The following is a 27,935-nucleotide window of genomic DNA, read 5'->3' as shown; positions in this document are numbered from 1 at the left end:
TGAGTTATTTCTTGTTCATTAGAAAGTCACATTATGTCAAGTGAAGGTTTTAAACACGTGTGTGCCCATGTGTGTTTATTTTACTAAATACCGATAACATTATTTCTAACAGTTTGAGACTACATGGCTGTAATAGAAATGAAACTCTATGTTAACAGTTGTTCTGTAGTTGCTATAGCAATGAAGATATGCTGTGTTAAACAGTTGTTTTATAATCGCTGTAGCAGTGAGGATGTGCTTTATTAAAACAACTTTCCTGCTGTTAATATTACAGTGATATTGAGCTATGTTAAGCATTGATATTGCAGTGATGTTGAGCTTTAGTAAGCATTAATATTACTGTGATGTTGAGCTATATTAAGCATTAAAATTTCAGTGATTTTGAGCTATATTAAGCATTAATATTACACTGATGTTGAGCTATATTATACATTAATATTACAGTGATGTTTGTTTGTTTTGTAGTTAAGCACAAAGCTACACAATGGGCTATCTGTGCTCTGCGCACCACGGGTATCGAAACCGGATTCTAGCGTTATATCCGCAAACATACCGCTGTGCCACTGGGGGCTACAGTAATGTTGAGCTATATTAAGCATTAATATTCAGTGGTGTTGAACTATATTAAGCATTAAAATTACAGTGATTTTGAGCTATATTAAGCATTAATATTACAGTTATGCAGAGATACAACTCTCTTGCTGTTGTTGAAAAATTATGATGTTGTATATCAAAAAAACTCTTTCCGTTGTTGTAACAGTGTTTAAGTGCATGACATATTAACTCTCTTGGTGTTATTGTAACAGTGACATATAGACTCTCTTTTAATTATTGTAACAGTGTTGTGAGACATATTTACTCTGTTGCTTTTGTTGTAACAGTGTTGCCTTATATATGAACTGTCTTGCTGTTATTGTAACGGTGTTGCGTGATATATTGGCTCTCTTGCTGTTGTAAGTGTTAATTGTGTTCTATGTTGAAAACTTTTTTGCTCTTGCTGTTGCATGATATATCAATTCTCTATCCGTTGTTGTAACAGTGTTGCGTGGTTTACTATATATTTGTGTTATTGTTTTAACAGTGATGTGTGATATATTTTTTGCTGTTGTTGTAACAATTTTCGTGACATATTAACTCTCTTGCTGTTGTTGTAACGTTACGTGCGATATTACATAACACCTCTGTTGACGTTTTAGTAATTATGCAATGCTTTAGTAAAACAACGTCCCATAATTGTTGTAACAATGTAGCGTGCTATAATAAACAACATTTCTGCTGCTGTTTTTGTAACAGTTGCGCAATGCATAAATAAAACAATTCTATTGTAGTTGTTGTAACATTATTGCATGCTACATTAAACAACTCTTTTGCTGTTGTTCTAACAATGTTGCGTCCTATAAAACAATTAAATCGGAAACTCACGTGTTTTTATGTGTGTTTTTATCTGTGTATTTATAACTGTTTTCTTTTTACACTTATTTTTCGTGGAAGTTACCTCCAGTTTAAATCCAATAATTTTATTTTTTTAGTTTGAATCATTCTTAATTTCATTCATGTCATTATTCGTTCTTTGCTTTTTCTGAATTCTCTCTCTCCTTATTTTTCTGTTCTCCCTCCTCTGTCCTTTCCTTCCCACGGTAATGATGTTCTTGATGTTTTGGGTTAAATGTCATACTAACTAACTAGCAGAACGCTCGTGGGTTGCATACGTTACATGTATACATGTTTGTCAATGCTAGTGACCTGACAAAAGAACGTCGGCTAACTACACTGTATGGATATTATTCACTGGGTTAAATGAGAGGGGAATACAGGGAAGGTGCTATCTCATTATTTCTTCTTGTTACGGAATTGCCGCCGGCGCTTCCCAGAGACAACATTCTGTAACTGGTTGTGATAAAAAGTTTCTCGTGATCAATGACTTTCTTTCTTTATATTTAACAACACGTTTTATTTTATGATGTTTTACATCATTTTTAATATGAAAGATACACTTCTGTATGAACATTTACATAAAGAGATAAAGCTTTGAATATTTAACTTCGTATATTGTAAATAAGCGTTTCACAAATGTAATATCATTGTTTGTGTTATTTAACATGGATATCTAGTTATGGAAAAAGACTATCAACAGGTCCATTATTATTTTGTTTTCCAAGAATAATAACAACTTGAAGGAAAGTGAGCCACTAGGTTACTCAGAAAGTATATAGAATCGAGATTACGTGTTTGAAAAATTCAGTAAATTATACGAATAGTTAAGAAATTATTGATCGTTTGTTAACCAGAACGACATCTTATGTACTCAATGAACTAAACAGCCGGGATAAGAGACATAAACATAAGAGACCCTTATGCGTTAGGCTTAACTGTTCCTAATTTGGAGGTGCCGACCAGAAAGATAACAACCAGTCGGGATTACTCGCAGCTGCTCATAAGCTAATAGTAGGATTGACTACCACTCTTATAACGCACCTACTGTTAAAAGTGCGGAGCGTGTTTGATAGCACCATGTCTCCAATCCGAGACTTCAGTCTGAAACGCTAACCACTAGGCCATGTACGGACCCTTAAGAAATTACACCAAAAAGGTTGTATACAGTTTTATAAGGAATTAACATGAACATAAAGAAAACCATGTCTTTCCTCTGCGTTTCTCATCTTTAAAGGATTTGTTTGTTTGTTTGTGGGAACGTTATGGGTAACGAGATTCAAAGTAATTAGAACCTGATATTTATGTTCGATAAACAAAAAGCAGATATATCTGAAAATAAATGATCGTAGTATATGTGTATAATTCCTAAAATATATTATAAAAATGTTAGGATATTAATTACAAGTAAATTTAACATGCACAGATACAAAATATTATATTTTGTAGTCATCTTGGTTCTGAGGAAATTAGCGTAAATTCGTGTTAACTTTTGTGTTACTAGAAATTATTACTGGCCTACTATACACATTGGCATTAATTAACAAAGAAATTCATTATGCTGGAAGCTGTTATCTTGTGACTACAGTGCCGTGCAAAAGTATTCACCCCTACCAGTAATGTCACATTTTGATGAAATATAAATAATGTAAAAAAATTGTTAATGAATTTGTTTCTATTCAATACTGTAATGATTAAACTTAACAGTGTTTTGTGTGAAGGAGGTTGGATGTCAGCAAAACCTACAAAGCAAATATATAAATTGAAATTTGCTGATTGCATAGTATTCAGCCCCTAAGTCAGTACTTGGTGGAAGCACCTTTGGCAGCAATTACTGATGTGAGTATTTTTGGATAGGTCTCTACCAGCTTTTCACAATGGGATGGTGTCAATTTTGCCCATTCTTTCTGGCAAAATTGCTCCAATTCTGACAAGTTCGTTGAGGATTGTTGATGGACTGCAATCTTCAAATCTCACCGTAAATTTTTTATTGGATTCAAATCAGGACTTTGACTGGGCCACTCTAAGACATTCACTTTCTTCTTTTGAATCCACTCCATTGTGTCTTTGGCCTTGTATTTGGGTCCTGCAAAAATGTGAATTTTCAACCCAGTTTTAGATTCTTGGCTGACTCTAGCAGGTTTTTTCTAGTATTCTCCTGTACTTTGCACCATCCATCTTCCCCTCAAACGTGACAAGCCTTTCAGTCCCTGCTGATGAGAAGCATCCTCATATGATGCTGCCACCATCATGCTTGACAGTTGGGATAGTGTTGACTGGTTGATGTGCTGTGTTGAGCTTGCGCTAGACGTAACGCTTTGAATTCAGACCAAAAAGCTCAATCTTTGTCTAGTCTGACCACAAAACCTTCCGCCACATGTCTGCAATATCATTTACATGCTTTATTTCAAATTCTTTACGAGATTTAAGATGATTCTTTTTCAGCAATGACTTCTTTCTTGCCACTTGCCCATACAGGCCATCTTGTGTAGGGACCGGAATATTGTCGATGTATGAATATTGTCTCCCATCTCAGACATAGAACTTTGCAAATCTTTCAAAGTCACTGTTGGCTTCACAGTGGCATCCATAACCAGTTTCCTGCTTGTCTGGCTGTTTAGTTTGGAAAGGCAGCCTGATCTGGGTAGTATGAAGCACATTACACTTCTTAATGATGGACTTCACCGTACTCAAAGGAATAATCAGCGACTTTGAAATTTTCTTGTAACCTTCTTCTGATCTGTGATTCTCTACCACTTTATCCCTGACTTGTTTGTAAAGCTCCTTGGTCTTGAAGGTTGGTTTGACATATCACTATGTGAGTTGGGCTTGAGCAAATGCATTTACTCTGAAGTCAAGTTAAACCACTTTGATTACACACGGATAGATACCATTACACATTTTGTGACCTTTCAAAATAATATTTTGAACTTGAACTGATTTAGGGTTGCCGTAGCAAAAGGGTTGAATACTTATGCAATTGAGAATATTCTAATTTTCTTTGAAAATCTAACTTATTTACATAATATCAGCGTGTTTTAGCTTTCTCAGCTTGGAGTAGATTGTGTCCTATTTGAAAGTTTCGTGATTGCAAGCTCAGACGGCAACAAAATATGGAAACTTTGCAGGGGGGGGGGTGAATATTTTTACAAGCCACTGTATGTTCACTAATGAAACTTATGGATCTTTCATATGTAGATTTTTAAGGTAGCTTGATATTGAGCATTCGTGACTATTTTAGTTATGTCAAATTGACTAGCTTGGCGTGACTTAGCGATTAGCGTACTGGGCTGAGAATCGAAAGATCCTAAGCTAGAACTGAGACATAACTCTAAATACGTTCCGCATTTTCAGTTGTAAGCCTGATATTCAATTTTGTTATTCGTTTAACAACATTTGCTCATTAGTTGCGTTCATTTTGATTACCTGTTCTAAATTCTAAATTCCAGATCGAGATTTAGTACCTGATCGTGGTTACAGTTACTGGTGTAAGACAATGTACTTTTCTAAAGCGCAAACACAGACATTTTTGTACATTCGTAAATGACAGAAAAACAGAAAAAAGTTACTGTTCTAACTTGATAACATGATCTACTGTTGACCACTATTCCAACTTGGCAACATAACTTACACTGTTGACCACTATTCCAACTTGATGACATAATCTACATTGCTGACCACTATTCCAGCTTGATGACATAATCTACATTGTTGACCACTGTTGATGACACAATATACATTGTTGACCACTATTCCAGCTTGATGACATAATCTACATTGTTGACGACTATTCCAGCTTGATGACATAATCTACATTGTTGACCACTATTCCAGCTTGATGACACAATATACATTGTTGACCACTATTAGAATAAAATAGAGGAGTTTTAAAGTTTGTAAAACTTATTGCTACAATACATTTCTGGATATGTTGTATATTTGATGGGAGTATAACACATCTAAATTAATAAGACACGCTTAAATAAGTTGAGACTAAACCTGTGCTGATTACATTAACTAACCAGTAAGTTAAAACTAAACTGTGAAATTTATGTATACTAAAATAACTATCAGAATTTTTTCTTAATAGAAAAACCACTCAAAAGCCCAGCGCTAGGTATTTTTAGTTAAGCTTTCAATTTACTCTTCCCCTTTAATTTTACTTTCAATGATGCAGTAAGATAGCTAACCCGAATTATTTAGTTGTTACGTTCCTCCGTTCTCCGATTGCTTCATTAAAGCCTAAATGCATTAGAACTTAAAAACCAAAAACGCTAGGTGTCACTATGAATTGTAGATGGATTTTGTTGGTGGTGGGGGGGGGGGGACATGGAGTAGGATCTATCGCCCATGTTTGGATTTCTTTTTCACAATAGGTTAAGTGAAGAATGTAATATGCTTGGATAAATTTTTACATTGTACACACCTCTTTGACAGGATTTTTTCTATCAATTTTATCGGTTTAGCGATGTGTTCTACCATTTTGAAAATATACATCCGGAGGAAAGCAATGTGTTCATAAGCTCAGTTACGCCTACAGTTCCAATCGAATGGTGTGAATCAAACTGCACAACGAGAAATTTGATAACGACTAGTTCAGCATTAGTGAAGCAATCGGAGACCAGCGGAATGTTACGACTGGATTAATATTCGCGTTACAAAATCGTAAGACTACAAATCAAATCAACTATATTAAAACCCAGGAGAATGTTACAGTAACAGTTAAAACATTCCTCCCGTGTTAGTTCAAAATTTTACAATTTTGAAAGTTTTCTTTTTTTTTGCTTTCATTGAAGTGAAGTCACAAACTGTCGCTTAGATCCAACTTTTGTGTAATTTCATGATCGATCAAAATTACTACCAGACCAACCAGATTTTTTTTTTGTCATGGCTGATCTTATCTTAGACAAGTTTTAACTAATTTGCGTTTGGATATTTTCTTTCTCCAATCGCAACGGTGATAGGCAAGGTCAGCATAATCCTTAGTGCGAAAAAATGGTGGGAAACGACGATACTAAACTCTTCTTTTGCACATTCGAGTATTCAGGGTCATTTTAGTCACTCTCCGTTAGAAGACTTGCTTTTGTTTGTTGTTAAGCACAAGGCTACATGATGGGCTACCTGAAACTCTTAACTTTCGCGTTAAAAGCCCTAAGACTTTCTGCTACGCCATTGAGAGGCGAAAATGCCTGCAATTTGTCGTACAGTTTCTTTTTGCACCCTCATCAGTTGCCTTGCCATCTGATAAGCTGACTTGGGAATCAAAAAAATTGTTTCAATAAGTACCGTGAGAGTATTTTTGACAAGTTAGCAAGCAGTACAGAAAAGTGAGCAATGAGTTGTGTCTTTGTAGTTGCTGAAACCTCTGTTTTAATAGAACAATCAGACTTGCAGATTTACTGTGGATTAAGGACTAATTCATCTCAAATGGCGTATGAAAACTTTTCTTTCTTGAAAGGATATGTTGTTCTTGCCAACATTTTCCAGTGATTTTTATTTATTCTGCAAACTACCTTATTTCCTGTTCCCCGGTGAATCAACGGTAAATTTAAGGACTTACAACGCTAGATTTTGGAGTTCGATTTCACCCAGTAGACAGAGCGCACACATCCCATTGTTTTGCTTTGCGTTAAAACAGTAACAAAGACTCTTGTGTCCAAAAATGCCTTTTCAAAGCACTTATTCAGTTCGCCAGATATATAATTTTCCAATCAGGTATCACAAGTCAATTTGATAGAAACTATCGACATATTAGTCTAAAAAGAAAATCACTGTTTTCATTAATTTGGAATAAACAAATGTAAGGTTGTTTTTGTGCTTTTGGTTGTTACAGGCTTTTTTTTTTTATCAAATCATTAATATCCATATAGAAAGTTCATTTTCAATAAGAAAAATTTATATGTAAATACTTGCTCATGATATTTTCAAACGAGTACAATAATTGGATTTCTACAAAAACTGTTTACCAACATTATTAAACCATCTTATTTACAGGTTTTTATCTAAATCAACATCAGCTATAATAACTGCGAAACTTTATATTTGAATAAGTATTTTAGAAAATTTATCACAAACAATAATAATAAATGAGGTATTTTAATACATCATTGTTTTAAATAAGTATTTAATCTGTGGGTAAGGCTGAAGAACTAATTCCGTTTCTGAGTTGTCATTTCAATATTTACACGTAATTGTATAATAAAGTTAAGTTCATATTATAATTCTGAATGTACAAGATATACATGGAAACAAATTTCAATTGAAAAAATATAGTAATTTCATTTTTCTTGAATCAGGTGCGAAACTAGACCGGGTCCGGAATATTTACTACGAAAATACTACTTCTTTGTTAATGGTACATTTTTGTTGGAGCAATTTTACTATCTTGACGATTCCTGCACATTACCAGCTTTTTTCATCTCCGTAAGGGGATGCTTTACATTTACGCAACCATCATGGATTGTTCCAGGAGGAATGGAGGCAGAATATATTGTTAACCACATATATCTAGTGCCGTACAGTAATGACATGGCACATAACCTTCAACACAGAATCAACAGATCCTGTCCAGGTTTTGTGAGGAAGCCTTTGAGATCATACAAGAAATACCAAGTGTATAGCTATGGCGAGGGTGTTCACCACAGGAAAGGAAATGATGTCACAGAAGTGGTTGAAGATGTAAACTGCTTATCGTCTTTACACATTACTTTCAATGAGCTGCAGCTTATGCGTGTGGAACATAGGCGACCCTTTCATCATCGACACCGACCAAGAAACACGCGTATTGAACTCTTTCTAGGGGACATTCACACCCAATATCATAAGAGGGAGCAGTATCGCCCTACTAGCTACCAACAACCTCTTCTGAAAAACAAGGTGAGAGTAGCATTTCTATAGCAAATTAGCACGACTGTTAAATTTGGTACATATATTCAACGTGTTGAGTATACGTAGCCGTATTTAAAAAAGTTCTATAGTGGTAAAATATTAACTAATTTTGTTTCCTCAAGTATAAAGTGCAACCAACGTACTTTTCTGGTAAAGGTGTTTTTCGTATTCCAGTTGAAATAGGTGTCAGATGTAGAGCCAGACTAAAGCATTGCAGTTAAACTTCAGGGAATATGTAAAACAATAGTCCAAGGGATGTTGAAATGTGTCTTACTTTTATTAAAGTAGTACTTTAGCTTTTATTCACATTTTAAAATAATACTTGAGGAAAAATGTCTGCCCGAAACGTCGCTAAATTAAAGCTTTAAATTAGATGTGTTTTCTAGCATAGTTTATTCGTATTAAAGGTGATGATGGTGACAGTCGTTTTAAATAATAATAAAGATAATGAGTTTAAGTACTTTAAACACTCTTGAAATATATTTTGTTATTGTGCAACGCTTCGACCATAAGCCTGTTTTAGACATAAAATGTTTATAAACAGAGAATGTTAATTTATTTGTGTTTCTTCTTTTTATATGTTTTGCGGAATATTATGAACATAAAAAAATAAGTTATAAAGCACTGTTAAATCGCGACTTGCTTTACATCTAACCCATAACAAGGATTTGTTTTAGGGGCAGCAAAGTTATCACTAGAAAATTTTGCTGAAGAATGAAAACTGAGAGCGGGAAGAATTCGAATAATCTACTTTGTTTATTGTGCACGCATGATTTAACCAGAAAAGCTATCGCACATATAGCTGCTTAACCTCAAGTTTCTCGTTTCATCGATTAATAAGTTGGTTAGTTGTCCTAAGTAAGGTGCGTCTGGCAAATTGAAAGTATTGCAAAGGCAGTCCTCTCTCAACAGGTGAGACAAACAAGTATTGATAGCGCATACGATATAAAACTGGGATACTCCGCTTAAACCTGAAAAAAAAATATATTCTGATACATTATTTAAATACTTGTTTAGTTCATCATGTTTGTCAAATGAATTAAGAAGCTTGAAATTTTGAGTAAAGTTAAAAAAATAAACCATTTCAGAACAGCCTACACTTGAGTATAACGGGGGAAGGAAATTGACAAATAACGTTATTTAGAATGTTCTTGATAAGTTAACTATTCGTTGAAAGGCAATGTCTGATGCGATCCGTTTCTTGCTGGGGTAACTTTAATGTAATTATCATTCAGTAGCTTCGAATCCCCCAGTGGGTGAGCGATAAATCTAGAGACTTAGAACGCTAAAATTCGGGACTAATTTCCCTGTAGTGGACAGAGGGCAGATAGTCTATTGTGTAGCTTTGTGCTAAACCAAACAAATAATAAGTTCGATTAACAAGAATTCTCACCAGGATTACTGTGATATCAAATTCTCAGATACAAACCAGAGTATATGGGCTTGTGATAACTATTTAACTCAAACCTGCTATTTCTGTTCTAACGTATAATGTGAATGAGAGAGTTATTAATTGGTGAAAAAGAAATCAAAATTATTTTGAATGTATACAATTCAAAATTTGAACTAAAATGTATGTTAAAATCTCTTATCAGAGTTTTATTTCTTTTCGAAATCGGTGACAGTATCCCAGATCTCTTGAGTTTCTGTCTTATAATTATTAGTTTGTTCCGGGTATAGCGGTAGGTAAATAGATAGTTTCACCAAATGTCAAGTCTAGCACACCCAGGGCACAGCGGCATGTCTGCGGACTTGCAACGCTAGAATCCGGGTTTCGATACCCGTGGTGGGCAGAGCACAGATAGCCCATTGTGTAGCTTTGTGCTTAATTACAAACAAACAAACAAGTACACCTAGGAAACGGAATCCAAGGAGCAACTGTTTTTCAATCGTGAAAGCTCATGTACAGAAAGACAGTGATTTTGTCGTAGTCTATGGAATTTTGCAGGAATGTCAAATCATAATTTTACTTTGATGTGCTTGTGGGTTCATAGCTCAGATAAAAGAGATTAAGAACATACTAGTAGATCCTACTCAAAGTGTGAGATTTTTTTCAGATTCCATCAAAGATGCCCAGTGGTTAGCTTTCAGTACTGTTGATCGCATCCTACTACAATAAAAAGCAAAAAAAAAAGCCGTGCTTCACACTTCAGGGTCGTAGGCTCGTTATAACGGTGACGATCAAATCCCACTATTCGGACTGACAAGAGTTGGCGGTGAGTGGTGTTGACTAGCCTCCTTCACTCTAGTCTATCCCATCAAAATAGGGACAGCTAGTGCAAACAGTTCTTATAAAGCTTTGCGCGAAACCAAAGAAACAAACAAAACCTGCTAAGATAATCTCTGAAAAAATATAGGTCGCTATGATTTTAAAGATAAATTATTTCAATATACCTTGTTTCTGATATATTTTAAAGTATAATTCCATGTTTCATCCTACCTAAGTCATGTAAAACCCGAACAGTGCTCAAATATATCTGCTTTAGTTGTCATGGGGACATATGTATATGTACCTTATGCCAGACGTCTATTTATTACGCCAAGTTGGATGGAAGGAATATCACGATTACGCCGATAATGGCCTCTTTCAACAAATACATTTATCAGCGAAAAATGCAATCAATTCACCATTTTCAACTGAAGTGAATCATTTGAATAAAGAATATAAGACACGCTACAGAGAAAAGCTTTGGTTGATGGTTGTAAATTACCCATATTTGCTCAATTAAGCCAACGTTCAAGAATAGAAATGCTTGGAATTAACGTACCTGGTTCACGGTATACAGACATATATGATCGTCATTCAAATAAAGCTGACATCAGCTTACACTCGATAGACATATAACATAATAGATGTCAATAAATGTTGGTTTCGTCAAGGAAATTACTATATATGAATTTGACACCTGAGGTGAAAAATATTTCGTTATGAAAATATGAGTATTTTGTTTGTTTGTTGTTAAGCATAAAGCTACGCAATGAGTTATGTGTGCTGTGTTCACCACAGGCATCGAAACCCGGTTTTTAGCATATAGGTCCACAAACTTGCCGCTGTAGTACTGGAGAGGTTAAATTAGTGTAAGTACAACCAAGTCAAATCTCGCAAGGCCTAGTAGAATTTTACCCCAGACTCTGTGCTAGTCAATAAATAATGCTGTTAATAATATAACTAGTGCATGTTCTACCAGAGCTAGTTTCTAAGCAGTATACTGTAATATATTTACTAGTCAATGTACTTGTTCATAGCTTGCGATTATATGCTACCGCTGTTTGCTACTGCCATAATCAGGAGCCAGCCAAAACCCTTATCACGTGCAACTTTGACATATGTTGCATGAAACATTTCCATCATGAATGCATGTGTCTTTAAGTTATTGGGGAAAAAAATATTTCGGTGCAATAACCGCTTCAAAGGAAAGCAAATGATGAAAATTATATTCACAATTGCAAAAAAAGAAAACTTTTATACTGTACTTTTATGATAAGCAGCACGATTGTTTCACGAAACTGTTTACTTTTATATTACACTCTTCGGACTTAGAACTCTGGATACCGGGTTTCGATACTCGTGGTGGGCAGAGCACAGATAGCACATTGTGTAGCTTTGTGCTTAATTACCAACAAACTTTTATATTACACTCTTCGGACTTACAACTCTGGATACCGGGTTTCGATACTCGTGGTGGGCAGAGCACAGATAGCCCATTGTGTAGCTTTGTGCTTAATTACCAACAAACTTTTATATTACACTCTTCCACGTGAACTTGTTACATAAACGTTTCTATAATTTTGATACACATTTCATACCAACTATATAACTTTACCATCTTCGTGTGAAATTATTTTTATCCTTTATTTCACAATTTTATCACTTCTGAAGAAGTGTGTTATGTATATTTATTATTTATATTGATGAATTTAAAATTTATACATAGTAACAATCTCCTTAAAGAAGAAAAACGAGTTTTATATTCCTGATAAATTGTACTATATTATTATGTTTCAAGAAGTAAGCTTATAATATATCTAATATTATAATTTATTAACTTCAAACACATTCTACCAGTTTGAAATTCTCAAGGAGATGCTTCAGAAAGAAAAATATTTTATTATTTCTAATCATTGGCTTGATTATAACATGGAGAACTAGAAGTACAATGTAATAAGTATTATATTTACAAAGGAAACGTTTCATGATGATGAATAAACCTTACTATCGAAATATAGCTGCGATCCATTTATTGCGTCTATCTGGTTCAACTGAAGCTGCAGGTGTTCTTTAAAACGAAGCTTCTTGCAATTCGTCATCAGTGTTGTAGCAGGTAACCGCACAACAGGAATTTACCATGTTGTTTTGTTGTTGTTGTTTTCCTCTGGAAATGTTGTTAAATATCAGTATACTTCCATCCATTATGGCATCGAATTCTTTTAACTAAAATTGTGTGAAATCGCATATGTAAAGTTTATAAAGACGATGTAAATAAAGTCGAACGATATAAACATAACACAAAATTCTATAAAACATGCAACATGTACTGCAGGTAAAAGTGTTTATAGGTTTCTAATATTTCTACGAGTTACAAGTTTGTTAGCATGACTGAAATATTGTCATTTTAATGAACGTACTTTTATAGAACTGATTATGTATATATGTATGTACTTACACGTATGATACTTAAAATTAAAGGTTAAAATAAAAATAATAACCAAATAATGATTACATGAAAAACAACAACATAATTTTCGTTGGATAATGATGATAAAGTTTTTGACAGGAAAAATATCACACCCTTTTGTATAATAATTGGTAACATGACACAGTATTTATGCCGTATCAATTTGCTTACATCTTTTGCTGATGACAAAAACAGGAACCTAGGATATGAGTACTTCGCCTCCACAGAACACGTTTCTTTATAATTGGTTTGTAGTGTGAAATACATAGAGTATCATATGTACAGTTGCATTCAATCATAAAAAAAAACAGTACAAAATATAGGATTTAGTAGAGTGAAGCTAAGTTCTAGCAGATGGCTGTTAATGATCAGATAATCTTACGTGTCTCAGTCGCTTATACAGTATTACTGTGTTGAGTATAACAATAAAGTAAGCTGGGCTCGAGTGATGTCTCGTGTGGTTCTCCAAAGCATCATCAATCAATTTTCTTCAGAAGAGAAAAAAGAAACGACAGTCAGATCCAGAGAAAATACTGTGACGTCAACTGATCCTCATTGACAGAACGGTTAACAATCTTTAACAATTTTCATATTTTTGCGATCCTGAAAAACCTGTTTCTGATTGTAAAATAATCAGTTGAAGAATCTGATGGGTCTGGTTCACAGCCAAACTAAATAAATCAACAACTAAAAGATTCTACCGAACGTAGTCATGAGCAGAAGTTTTTATAAGAACTATTAATGATAGTTTATATAATTAGGTGGATTTGCACAATTGATAATTTATTACTGTGCACCGTTTTTTATCATCACATTTGCCCCTCAAAGGTCGAAGTATAGGATTGTAAAGCTAACAAACACTTTATTGTTTAGAAAGTGTCAATAACCAAGTATATATATATGTGCATGTGTGATGCAATCTCAGAGAAAACTCCTCATTTGATCGGTGAGTTTCTGAGTGTAATTCGGACAATTTATTGCCGTGAAATCAAAGATACACTGTGCATTCATGTTTTTTTATTTATTGTTTTTTCTTGTGTTCCTATAAAATATGTTAATCGAATTATGCTAGATTGTTGCCAGCTTAATAAAATTGTCCTCTTTATTCTTGTATGTAACAATGGCATTGAAACTCAGTTTGTTTATTTGTTTGTTATGGATTTCCGCAAAGCTACACGAGGGCTATCTGCGCTAGCCGTCCCTAATTTAGCAGTGTAAGACTAGAGAGAAGGCAGCGAGTCATCACCACCCACTGTCAACTCTTGGGCTACTCTTTTACCGACGAATAGTGGGATTAACCGTCACATTATAACGCCCCCACGGCTGAAAGGGCGAACATGTTTGGTGTGACAGGAATTCGAACCCGCGACCCACAGATTGCGAGTCGAGCGCCTTAACCACCTGGCCATGGCCGTCCTTGAAACTCAGTAAACTAAAATTACAGAAACTTTGATTATGATGTTTAAACTGTGGTCGTTTTAGTTTAAAATTAGTGTGAAAAGTATTGAGTAGTACTCTAGTGTGCATATACAAGAGCCTAATTGTGCATAACAGTGCATAAGTTTGAACTGAAATAATAGGGTGAAGGCAGCTAATCAACAGCATCTATCGCTAACTCTTGGGATACTCTTGAGATTTGATGGTGATTCTTATAACACATCCTCAGCCCAAATGTGCGAAGCGCGTTTATGCGCAAGAGGTCGCGAACAATGAACTCTTGTATTCGCAATCTGAGTTCGATTACTCACTTAGCCACACCCGACCCTCATGTGCTGAGAAGCATCGCAGTCAGCAAATCTTAAAGAAATTAAATGATTAACAAAAACTATAATAAATATATAAAATAAAGTTTACGTCTGTGTTATATTCAGGGGTAAAACTGTAACCAATAGCTAAGCCTATCTGATAATGAATTATTGTGCGCCAACTAATGCAGATCTTAATCACTCCACATGCTCCTGCAGTCACTACAGCATTTCTGCGCTGGAAAGTGGATCATACATAAGGTATCGTACTTCATGCCTGAGCATCAGGAGACTGTTATTTAGTTGCTCTATTTGCCATTTTGTATGGCAGGTGTTCATCCTAATAAGTTTGGCCAGGATTCACAAATTTCCAAAGTGTATACTTACCCGTAAGGATAATCCGTTCAGCCAAACCATCACATAGAAATTGTATAATGAAGTGCGCATTTTCACCACACCTAACACCGTAAACAATGGTGCAAACAAACAGCAATTGAAGTTATCTCCTATCCATGTAGATCCCTCCAGGTGTTCAGAATCCACGGTTCAGCTAAGTTATTTGTGATGAAGTGTCAACCAGCAGACGCCTTTGGGCCAGTTTTTAAAGTAATCAATCACAGTCAGTACATATTCATTACTGTTATCAGCCTCAGAAAGAGCACCAGTTATATACAGGACTATTATACGCAAACCTACATATTTCTCTGTTATGGTCGTCATTTCCTTTGGGAAGCACACTCAGTACAATGTTTACACCACCTCTCAACGTCTCGACAAGGATATGGTTAGAAAAACCATTTACACATTGATGTATAAAACAGGATGGCTTCTCCAGTCGTCAAATCATGCAATCTCCAAAGTATCTCCTACTTTAGGGCCCTTGAGACCACAGTAGTGCACCACAACTACATAGTTTGTATCAGCAGTACAGCAAAATTATCGTGCACTCATAACTGCTCCTACAAGTCCCACGGGTTCTATGTATTCATGCTGTTTCATCAATCTGTGAAGGCTACATTTCACCTTACAGCATGGTAAGTAGTACCCAGTCTATATCTGTGTTCGTCATTTGCTGCTCTTAATGTTCCTAATTAGCCAGTAGAAGTGTCCATCTTGAAGCGGAATCATCATCATTTTGTCGTCACTATTGCTATAATGGATTTTACAATTGCTCAACGATTAGAATCTGAACAAACAAATAAACAGACAAGCTTTCACTGTCTAGTTAAAGCAATAGTTTGCAGTACCATACCTTAAACAATGATTTGCAATGAAGTCGTACTTCAGCAGTATTGTCATCTGGCAGGCAATCATACCCTCCGAACTTTTGAAGTTTATAACCTATTTCAATGATAGTAAAGTTCGTACCATACAGATAGTGGTGCTAGTGTAAGAATACAATTTAATAAAAATGAATATATCAAAACAAGGAAATCTGAAAGGAACTGAGGTTATTATTTAAACTTGGATGTTTGTTTGAGATGCGTAGACTTTCTTTGACCAAAAGCTCGTAGTTTGAAGACCCTAGTGTTAGAATTTTGAAGTTATCAATGAGGGTGTTTACTAATTTGTGTCAAATGGGGGAAGCACATGAAATTGCCCCCAATGGCACAGCGGTATGTCTGCGGACTTACAACGCTAGAATCCGGGTTTCGATACCCGTGGTGGGCAGAGCACAGATAGCCCATTGTGTAGCTTGGAGCTTAATTACAAACAAACAAACAAGTGAAAATACGTGCTTATGTATATGTATGAGTTTCTAGCAGAACCGGTCAACCACTCCACAACTGATAAGTCCATGTGCAGTGAAGGTCTTCTTCTAACGTGTTATTTTTCACGTTCTCAGATGTTCTTGTTTCTTGGTTTTTTTTTGTAAATAAACGCATTCATAGAAATCTGTTACTGCATTTAAGAGTACAAATCTATGGTTATATATTCAAGAGTTGTTGTATTTAAGAGTATAAATTTGTTGTTATATTTAAGAGTATAAATTTGTTGTTATATTTAAGAGTATAAATTTGTTGTTATATTTAAGAGTATAAATTTGTTGTTATATTTAAGAGCATAAATTTGTTGTTATATTTAAGAGTATAAATTTGTTGTTATATTTAAGAGTATAAATTTGTTGTTATATTTAAGAGTATAAAAATATTGCTGTACTTAAGAGCATAAGTCTATTGTTATATTTTTAAATAGTATAAATCTATTGTCTTATTATGAAGTACATCACATACATGATTAACTTTCTCGGCTTCAGTTAGAGGATAGTGAAACTTTATCTTTGCTTTTTTTTTTTTTGCCCCAGCATGGCCAGGTGGTTAGGGAGCAATCTGAGGGTCGCGGGTTCGAATCCCTGTCCCACCAAACATGCTCGTCCTTACAGCCGTGGAGGCGTTATAATGTGACGGTCAATCATTGGTATTCATTGGTAAAATAGTAGCCCAAGAGTTGGCGGTGGGTGGTGATTACTAGCTGCCTTCCCTCTAGTCTTACACTGCTAAATTAGGGACGGCTAGCGCAGATAGCCCTCGTGTAGCTTTGCGCGAAATTGCCTATTTTTCAAATTTGGAATTATAAAAAAAAATAAATATGGTATCCTTGTGACATCTTTTCACTATTGGAAAAATAAACTTTAAGTTCAGCTTCTGCTAAACTTGTTGATTCTGTTGAAATACATATTTCTAGACCATTTATGCTCCAAGTTGCTCCACGTCTTTGTTGAGTTCAGTGTTCCTAGCGGCATAGGAGTCACACAAATATAAAATGCACCCCTCCCCCCTTCCGATGGCTTAGTGGCTAGTCTGAGGTATTGTATTGCTAAAAATCAGGTTTCTATAACCATGACGGCAGAGCATAGAAAATCCATTGGTAGCTTTGCGGCTAACAACTAAAATTCAATAAAAATACTATCAATATCGCAATAACTCCTACTAATTACTACTGTGGTCTCTTATACATTTTACAAATAAAGTGAGTGATTTTACACATTTTTTTCAGTCATTTCTTTACATGGAATGTTGTAACAAGCAAAATCATACAATACTTAATATTATGCAAAATATTGACCCCACCAGTAGCAAACAATTGCCTGTGTGTTGTTTCTAAGTGTGTTTTTTTTTTGTTTGTTTGTTTTAACAATATCAATAATTTTTTAAAGTTAGAATATAGCTGTTATCATATACGTTTAATTTCATTTTGATTTGGTCATGTTACATTATGGATAACATATTCATACATTGAAATTGTTTTAACGAATACTGTCATCGGATATTAAGACACACAATTCGAGCATGAAATGAAAATCAAATGAAATACTTAGGATATTGTAGACAAAATTTCTAGTTATAGAAGCTATCAGGGAAAATGTTAAGAATATTGCGATGTAGACAGTCAGTAAAAGTGTTAAACCACCTGAAGTTATCGAGTCACTGAAGTACAAGTATCATTGTAAGGCACGACTTATGGATAGGAGAAACAGGAAACATTTTTTTCCGTATTAGGTACTGTTATTATGGCTATGATTAGAACATAATTATATAGTAACATCTCGAAGTCCAAGAGTGTTTGAACCGTGTCTCTTAAAAATCTGACAAATTTTAATAATTTTCGCTAGTTTTAAGATACAGTCACAAAAGGATCTTCCCCTCACATTGGTATTTTGTATTATGTTTTGACTGAATCACGACCAAGTCATGACCAAAGGAAAGTCTGCCCATTTTCGTTGGGAATATGCGCGCAACCGATGTGTGAGAAAGCGGTCAACCCTATAATTTGTATTTGGAAGTCCTCTCCCGTTCTCGCCGGGAGCATCATACCGGGGTTGCATGGCGTTGATCACAGGAGTCGGCAGCAGACGACTACTATCATTAGGATAAAATGACTTTATAAACTCATTACGTCTTTCAAGATTTGTAGTTTAAGACTTTGTATCCTATAAGCTCAAAGTAGTCTTATCTTCTTTCGTTGAAAATTTAAAAAAAATGTTTATTAAGAAGTTCCCGCAGAACTTGAAAGTTTTTGCTTAAAACTTATCAATGAACAAAATAGTCAAAGGAAGTACCCTGTTATGTAAAACTAAAAACTTGTTTATTTTCGGATATACATAGTATAATATTTATGATAGTTGTCGTACCTGATGATGCCAGGTTAACCTGGTGAAAAGTTGCAACCATAAGTATTATATATCCTAAAATAAACAAGTTTTAAGCTATCACTTAATGTTTCGTGTAACCACGATATGATCGTTTTTGATAGACAGAAAATATGGGATCTTAATAGTTTTATATGAGTTAAACTTGGTGATGTTGGGTATTTCAGTCATTTTTGAGATCGTATCTAATCGTCTGTTGGTTACTATAATGCCAACATATCATCTCACTCTTCACATGTGGTATGGGCCTCAACTTGACAATTTAACATAACGTATTTTTGCTCCAATTTTATTTCTTTTCGTCACATTAAGCAACTTACTCTCGCGTACATTATTTTCTTAATCTGATCTTCATTGGTGAAAGTTCGAGTCCATAGTACTCCCGACGCTGAATAATATAAAAACTAAATACTACTTTAATATGCTAGAGGATGTACCAACTTATTCGTTACGAGATGCACAGGCAAATAATTAATAATTTATAAATTTATTATTGGTAATTATTACGTTATTAACACTGTCATATTTAACCACCAGAATGTTTTCTAGGTGCTAGTAATAACGTAAATCCAAAACATTGTTCCATTCAAGAGTACACAATGATTGCGCACTTCGCGTATATAAACGTCACTGCACACACACACACATCGTCACGTGTCCACAAATATGCGGATATTTTTAAACACATTTCTCCAAAATGCTTTATAATCAAGTGTTTACTATGGGTTCATATCTGACCACTAGCCTTTGTGTCAAAAGCTACGACATGATATATATATATTCCACACCCGTAATTTCCTTGCTTTTGTATATTTATTATTAAGCACAAAGCCACACAATAGGGTATCTGTGGGATTTTAACGTTATATGCCTTCACCCTTACCGCTGAGCTAATGTGTGTCGCGGAGGGAGGGGGGTTTATTCGCATGACACGCCTATAAATGTATCGCGCAAGACCATCATATAAGAGAAAAGGTCACATGTGTATTTATTATAATAGAGGTATTATTGTCGACTTTTTATTTTTCTGTTTTAAACATAGACAAAGCTGCAGTTTAAGGATTAACATGCATAATTTTTAGGTTATCAAAATATCCATAATCTAACGAAAAAGGATTCGATATGCCAGTCTGGTTATCAAGTAGTTGCCTATAAATACTCTTAATATTCTCGACCACGCGTGTTTTGAAGCCACATATAATACATAATATAATATATAAACATACACATTAAAGGCAGACTACGTATAGAAGACCTACATTATCTTACACATTCGTGGTAAGGAATATGCATTACTAAGAAATTTATAAAACATGGCCTGCATTCCGTTTCATTAAACCATTTCAACCTTGTGTTTTTGCGCATGAGTTCGGAGAACCACGCAAAAAAATCTCGAGTTATGGGGATCTGGACGATATCATTAGTAGACCTACGCTTAGTGTGTGTGTGTCTGAGGTATTCTGTTTCAGTAATAATAGAGTTAATGCATCCGGAAAAGGCGTGTTGATATAAGATCGCCAGTGACTCATGTTAAGAAGTAATTATACCTTTTTCCGATGTTTTAACACAACAATTCAAGAAGCTAAGAAATGAAGCGGTTCAAAACGCACTCAGATTATTTTCTCATCAATCTAATATTTTCCCCTTGTTTATATAAGAAATCCTAGCAGAAATAATTATAGCTACAAGTGGAAAATTTCAATTAAAGATAATATTTTTATTTCATTGTTTTTAAAAGGAAGAATCAAATTAACGATTTGAACAAAAGTTGTATCAGTTCAGATAGTTGTCATACGTACAGTTCAGATAGTTGTCATATGTTCAGTTTACATCTGGTATTGTTCCTCTTCTGCGGATCTGTTTTTTTTTTCAACCATTAACTGTAAGTAAAACATGTTAAACAAGAGAAATGATCTTAGCATTTGAAAGATTACATTAGTGATAACAATGCAAATGAGCTTTGGATAACTTATTTTACAAAACCTGTTTTTAAATTCATCATACGTGTTTAAAAATATACGGCACATCCAAATCACCACAGAATTCTTGCGACCAAAATATATATATATATTTAATTAAAGGAATAGTATTTGTCAAGTTATCTTGGGTCCAACTTCTAGCACTTTAAGGTTTTAGGCTAAATTCTAAGAAATCACTGCTTTGTGTACATAGATAGCTATAACATACGTTATTAATTGCGTTCATGTACAAAAACGATTACAACGGGCTGGTGTTATAGTTTTAATTGTTATAAATAGTACTATTGTTAGTGAGTTAACTCTTTAGCTTAGTTGGTAGAGTTTAAGCGGTTCCGGATTCAAATCCTGAACGCGAGAGACCTAAGAAAATCGAGTAACGGAAAACATTAACAGTCAATTTGGACGTTAGTTTTTCTTGTAATAATATCTTTTTTTGTGTGTCCCGCGTGTAGGAGAATATAAACACGAGACCACTCATACTGAAAGTAAATGTTTTACCAACTGAGCCAAAAGATTAACCTACTCAAAATTAGTAGCACGGTACTTTTCTAACAACTCAAACTATCATACTAGTAATAAGGTAAGAGGTTCAGGATTATTCTTTTAGTAAATTGCGGTTTGAGTGTGTGTATAGGGGGAGTCTCACGATGTCAGTGTGTCGCTTCTGAAATTTACTGGGTAATAAATTCGCCTCTTCTTTTGAAATCCCAATTAGAGCTATATATAACAGTATTTCCTTAATAATGATAATCGCTCACCACCACCACCCCTACTTCGAGGCTCAGCGGTAAAAATGGGGGCTTATAATGCTAGAAATCGGCTTTTCGATACTCTGGTTATGTGTCTTTGTGCTTAACAGTAAATAATAATAACAATTAATCATGACTAGAAACGGAAACAAATTATAGTGATTTGAATTCTATAATTTTAATGTTATAACACATAAGTCAATGAACATTGTACAGGAACATCATTGATTGACTTTCTCTTGTTGTTGGTTTTTTTCAAACAACAGTTAGAATTTAGTTCAATTATCTTTAAGCTAGATGTTTTACCAACTAAGCCAAAAGATTTGAATTCTATAATTTTAATGTTTTATCAAAAGTCAATGAACATTGTACAGGAACATCATTGATTGACTTTCTCTTGTTGTTGTTTTTTTTCAAACAACAGTTAGAATTTAGTTCAATTATCTTTAAGCTAGATGTTTTACCAACTAAGCCAAAAGATTAAACTACTCAAAATTAGTAGCATGATACTTTCTTAACAACTCAAACTATCATACTAGTAATAAGGTAAGAGACTTTAAGCTAGAATTTATCATATATTCTACTTGGTATTTCACCATTTCTTGTATTAGCGACCAAAAGTGGTGATATGAGTGTATATTTTCTTATGGTCAAATGCTTAGTTAGTCACATAATATGTTTTCTTTTTGTAAACATTTGCTAAATGCAAAGAGCAAAGATGATTGTTGGAATGGATATTGGTATCAGATGGCGCCATGTTTTTATACGAAACTGATCATATATCACAGACTATTTTGATAGTTGTTATCCATACGTTGTTACTGTTGTCGAAGAATACTTTTAGCTAAATATAACACCTTTCATTGAACTCGTGTGGCCTCGAAGTTTTAGGTTTCTAAAGTAACATATCCTAGAATGATAATTAGAGATTAGGTATTCCAAGTCTGGTCACCGAAAAGTAACAAACAAATAAAGTATAATTAATTCCCTTCCTTCTCGTTACTTCTAGTATAGGCTGCCATCACTATGAAATTAGATAATATATCCCGTCTTCATACGAACTTTGGGGTTGAAATTTTATTCAAAAATCAGTTATATTTGGAAATTCTAAGGTTCAAATTTCAATATGTACTTTATTTTGCGTTTACGAAGAATTTCCTGCTGTTTATTGTCGTTCAAGTTTATTTGTAAATGAAGTAGTAATACCGGTTTTTAAAATTTACGCTACGTTATATAGTGGTATAATGTTCAGTTTTATTTATTTTCTTGCTGTTGTATTTTAGGTGGTGATCTAGTAAGATAATTTTTAAAGGTTGACTTTTAATCTTTCCATATTCGACAAATTTTTGGTTTGCCAAAGATGAACCGCTTGCTGGATCACACGAATCACAAAATACATTGGTCTCACACCAGGAGGTTTGAATAATACAAGGTGGCGGTCTAACTTTGTGCCATTTCTATGTGTTCAAAGAACAGGTTAGAACTCGTGGGAGGGCGTTGGTGTTAGAGAGCCTTACGAGTCCTGTAAATAAGAAGGTTTCAGTTCACCTTTCACATATTCCGCTTCCTACGCTTAAAAAAGCGAGAGAAGGTTTGAAGCTTCTCACAGTCATAATGAAACACGATGAACACACACATACAGTACAACTTCTGTTTTCTTGATCACAGACTTTTTTTCTCTTAACGAGAACACCAGCTTGAGTTTTGTGAGTTATTTCAGGATTAAGAATGAAATATGACGGCTTTCCAAGTTCTTATATATGTGTACGTTAAATGAAATAAGGTTACTTCTGCATATCGTACAGTTGTCTGGTTCTGTAGGGTTCATAATTCACCCCTTTAACAAGATATTCTTTAAATAAATCTCATGTTTCGAATGACCTTTCTGATTTGATAGCTTTGTCGGCATACCTAAATTTACATATTTTAAAGAGAAAAATAAGATATATTCATATGGATATTGTTAAGCATCATTATATCTAATTGAGATAGGTGGGAGTATTGTGAGGTTATGTTCGGCGCAGCATACATTTGCTGCCATGAGTAGCTAGTGGCACATTAAGTTCATTTTCATATTTTTCAATCCTATTTAGTGACGTCAGAGCTATCTACTCAAGGACTAACGTTTTATCAAAAAGTATATATATATAGTTACTTATTCTCCCGAAGAATCATTTCATTCATGGTTTAGCATAAAAAATAAATGCTTTAGCTCAAGGATGGGAGAAATATATGATCCAATAAGTTATTGTACTATCCGATGAAATCCGATTGGATATAAATCTTGCGATGAGATACTCAGAAAGTATTTCCATCAACGTATTATCTTACAATAATACGCGGGCATACAGTGGTGTGGTGTTCAATTTTATAGCGCCAGACGTTTGCCAAATTTGTTCAGAGGTGTGACATTACCGTTAGGGTAAAAATCTCATATTTGAAGAAACCTATTTTCCATTTCTGTGAATGCATTTCAAATAAAGAAAATTTAAGCAGCACTAATTATTTGAGACCGCTTACATTAATAATTAATAAACGGAGTATGCATATATTACCGAGAGGAAACACGCAATTCAATTTCCTTTGAATTAAACAGCAAGGAAAAACAACTTAGTACCATATAAAACTCATTAAGATTACAGCAAGTTTTAAATATGCATATCTTTTTAATTTACTATATTTCTAGCTGCACTACAGTATTGATAAATTTGACTTTTATACTGATTTGCACACCTCCTATCTTACTAACACAACTAAACAGAGCGACCTTCATTATATAGTATGTAATAACAAACCTTTTAGAAACAAGTACATTTTAAACGTGCAGTATAATACTAAAATGTATTTTGTTAAGTGTCTCAATAACCACGTGACGTATGGCAAAAACACTTCAACATTTTAACGCTCTGACACCTACTTTGAGTCGGACGGTACCCGACACAAGCTCCTGATAGTGAGTTACACTGTGTGTACTGGGCAAGAGTTACAGTGCGTGTATTGGGCAAGTGTTACTGTGTGTGTACTGGGCAAGAGTTACAGTGTGTGTGCTGGGTAGTCTGAGAGAACGCTACAAGTGGACACGGGGAATTACGAAGAGCCAGAGTCTTCTCTGACACTCTGAGATTTTGGTTATGAGGCACTTAGTTTCAGGTGTAAAATGTATATCTTTTTTTTCTTTTCTATACATATTTTTAGGTTTTGAAATGTCAGGCCTCAGCTCCAATTTCAGGTGTCGAAACGGTATTCCAGTGCACTCCAGCAATACCACACCCCTACAGGCATAATATTACTTGTGCATGCGTCACACATAATAGGCATTGCACCATCCATCCCACTGGTACTTTCTACTAGATCCCAAACATAGTAGCATTTGATCAAATATTAAAAAGTGGAAGCACTGTTAATCTTAATACATATAATCGTTGTGTAAATAAACATCCCATCCCTAAGTTGTGTTGTCACTGTATGTCACAAATGGTCTAGGCGGCGGCAACGACAGCAAGAACATTCCATACAATAGTCTCAGCAACGGATCGGGGATGTAATTCATTGTCTCACGCCACCCTTAAAGGATCTACAATGTGTGACTGTATATCCTATGCACATTCTTATGAAAATTTCAAAAAACAATTTGGCGTGGGTTGGCCCCGTGGTAGATCTCTGGATTTCAGAACTGGAGAGCCGGGTTCGAATCCGTGCGATACTACAAAATATTTCCCGCACTTTAAGCTACGGGTACATCTGTAAGAGTGACTATCAATCCCTTGCGTGGATGGTGTGATAGGTTGCTCCTGATTAGCTGCTTTCCCTCTGATCAGTAGTTCATAGTTTAGGGATGGCGACGGATATCCTTGTTATCTATGCCATGAATATGAAATAGAAATACAAAAAACAATGCCGGAGTAACTAGTTTAATACTATACTATAATGAAAAGTAGCTCATGCTTTCGTCACATTTTCAACATGTATGGCCTCATCTACAATCCGATCCAATAATATTCTAATCCGGTCGGCTATTCGACCAACATTATTATTTGTCTCATCCCTAATTTAGGTTAAGGCAACTAAATTCAGGATTAAAAGAATACACTAAGGAAAATTTCGAACCTTGAAAAATTATTTAAAGTTATTGAAAATATGTTTGTTACTAAGCGCAAAGCGACATAACGGGTTTTCTGTTCTCTGCTCACCGTGGGTATCGCAACCCATGTTTTAGAGATGTAAAGTGTGAGACTTATCACTGAGCTATCGGTTGGCGAGCTATCGAAAGGACAGACAGACTCTTAAATAGTAGTTATATAATTTATTAAATTTCAGGTGAAATTGTATGTTTACGTTTGGGGTGGGGATACATCTGTTGATATGAGTAACTACTGAACATTAAACATGTCTTCATATTTTCGAACCATGTTAGGTTGTTTAAATGCAAAGCTATACAATAGGTCATATACTATCTGTCCACCACAAGGAATCGAATTCCGGATTTTAGCTTGCAAAGCCGTCAACTCACCGCTGGCCACGGATGATGTTTATTAGCATCAGATCTCTCCATTCGTGTATCAACATCTTGACAAAAAGTAGTTACTCATTTTCTCGAAGGATCTTTTCATTCATGGTTTAGCATATAAAAATAATTCATATCATCACTTTAAGCGAAGGCATCATCAGATCAGATTACAAAAAATATTATTAGAAATTTTGAAACTTAAAACTATTTAAACCAATTTGAAAAATAAGTAATCAGTAGGGCAAATATAATTAAAACATATTTCGTGAATTACTTTTAACCCGTATATCTCTACAGATGTTTTATGTAAATTGGAAATCAGAAAACTAGAAGACCAGTTAAATAAGATTTAGTTTTAACTTCACTCATTTGAATGTAATTTCATTAAAATGATGATTAACAGACCCTCGAAGTTTAAAGTCAATTTTAACTTTTTTCGAATGTCTTATTACATGCAGCCTTTAAGCTGTTAACATAAAAACCTTCAGGGTGATTTAGTAGATTTATTTCTGTAACACCTCGCTTGTCACCAGACCTCTCTTGATCACACCTTAGCCTTAACAACATCCGTGTTGCAGGACCCTGGAGATCATGCTTAACCACAGGGGCTGTGAGTAATGAGACGTTTACCGACCCGTCTCTGTATTAATTATCCGTGAGCCGCAGACTTAGGCGACTTATAAAGCTTCAAATTACACAGTATGGTCACGTCACTATAAACGTGGGAGAGATGAGCGAAAGCGGGGACTCAAGAAAGTTCATTTGTTTAGACCATGATTTCGTGATTTTTCATAGTATTTTCTTTGTTAAGTGATAGGTGTTAATATTATCTTACTTCTTTAATATTTCTTAATGTTTTTATAGTTGTATGATAACTTTTAATGAAGTCACAGTTCCATCACAGTTTTTAATTTTGTCACAGTCCCTTCTTAGTTTTTAGTATTGCCATTTTATGTGCATTGTGATTACTTCTCATTGATTCTTATGATAATAATAATATTTTAGTAATCTCCAAAAATCCCGTTTTTAGTGTATATATATATATGTGTGTGTGTATGTGTGTATATAATTTTATATTAAAATGTCTTTTCCATCTTTTACATTACATTAATATTATCAAATTCAAAACATCCAGAATGTCCAAAACACTACAATGTATATTCTCTAATATGTGTTTTATCTAATATTTAAAATCAACTAGCCTAAAAATTTTAAAATAACTCCTAATTAACTATATAATGGCATACTAAGTGATATAATAAGGTCTTCAAAAACAGTTTATTTGCATGATTCTAATGCAAGGTCGAGAATGCGAAACCGTATATAAATATCCCATAATATACACTAGATACGTATTCCTATTGGCCAATGTATGCTAGTCGGGCGACATCTTGCAGCGGTCATCGCTCTTAGTGACGACCTAGTTGATATATACAGAGGCGTCGGAACCACTTTTACATATTTGACTTATATGGCAACTGCAAGTTATATTATTATATCAATTTCCTAAGGGGCATGCCCTCAGACCCCTCCCCTCCTATATTGAGCTGGCTTTGGCAGCACAGGAGCTGATTTTAGAAGCTCCTTATACTTTCAATCTCTCATTGTAAAATCTACATGTCTAACCAAGCACTTTGCAATTCCTTCCTACACCACTGGGTATATAGAAATATAATAAAGTAAATTTACAACAAGATAGTTTCAGACCAAACTTCCACGCCCGGCATGGCCAGGTGGTTAGGGAGCTCGACTTGCAATCAAACATGCTCGCCCTTTCAGCCGTGGGGGCGTTATAATGTACGATCAATCC

The 27,935-nt window shown here is 34.6% G+C and overlaps 1 protein-coding gene across 1 annotated transcript in view; it reads left to right on the top strand.

The window, feature by feature from the left end:
* Nucleotides 1–27,935, top strand: part of LOC106467163 (protein APCDD1-like) — a 79,082-nt gene that overhangs the window by 47,013 nt on the left and 4,134 nt on the right. Inside the window, exon 3 of the mRNA XM_013927484.2 lies at nt 7,728–8,307. Coding sequence (XP_013782938.2) covers nt 7,728–8,307 — 580 coding nt within the window. The remainder of the gene's footprint in view (nt 1–7,727; nt 8,308–27,935) is intronic.

This window comes from Limulus polyphemus, unplaced genomic scaffold, assembly GCF_000517525.1.
Source record: "Limulus polyphemus unplaced genomic scaffold, Limulus_polyphemus-2.1.2 Scaffold2512, whole genome shotgun sequence".
Taxonomy (NCBI): Eukaryota; Metazoa; Arthropoda; class Merostomata; order Xiphosura; family Limulidae; genus Limulus; species Limulus polyphemus.
The sequence above is the reverse complement of the archived record's forward strand: the minus strand, read 5'-3'. Positions and strand labels throughout refer to the sequence as shown.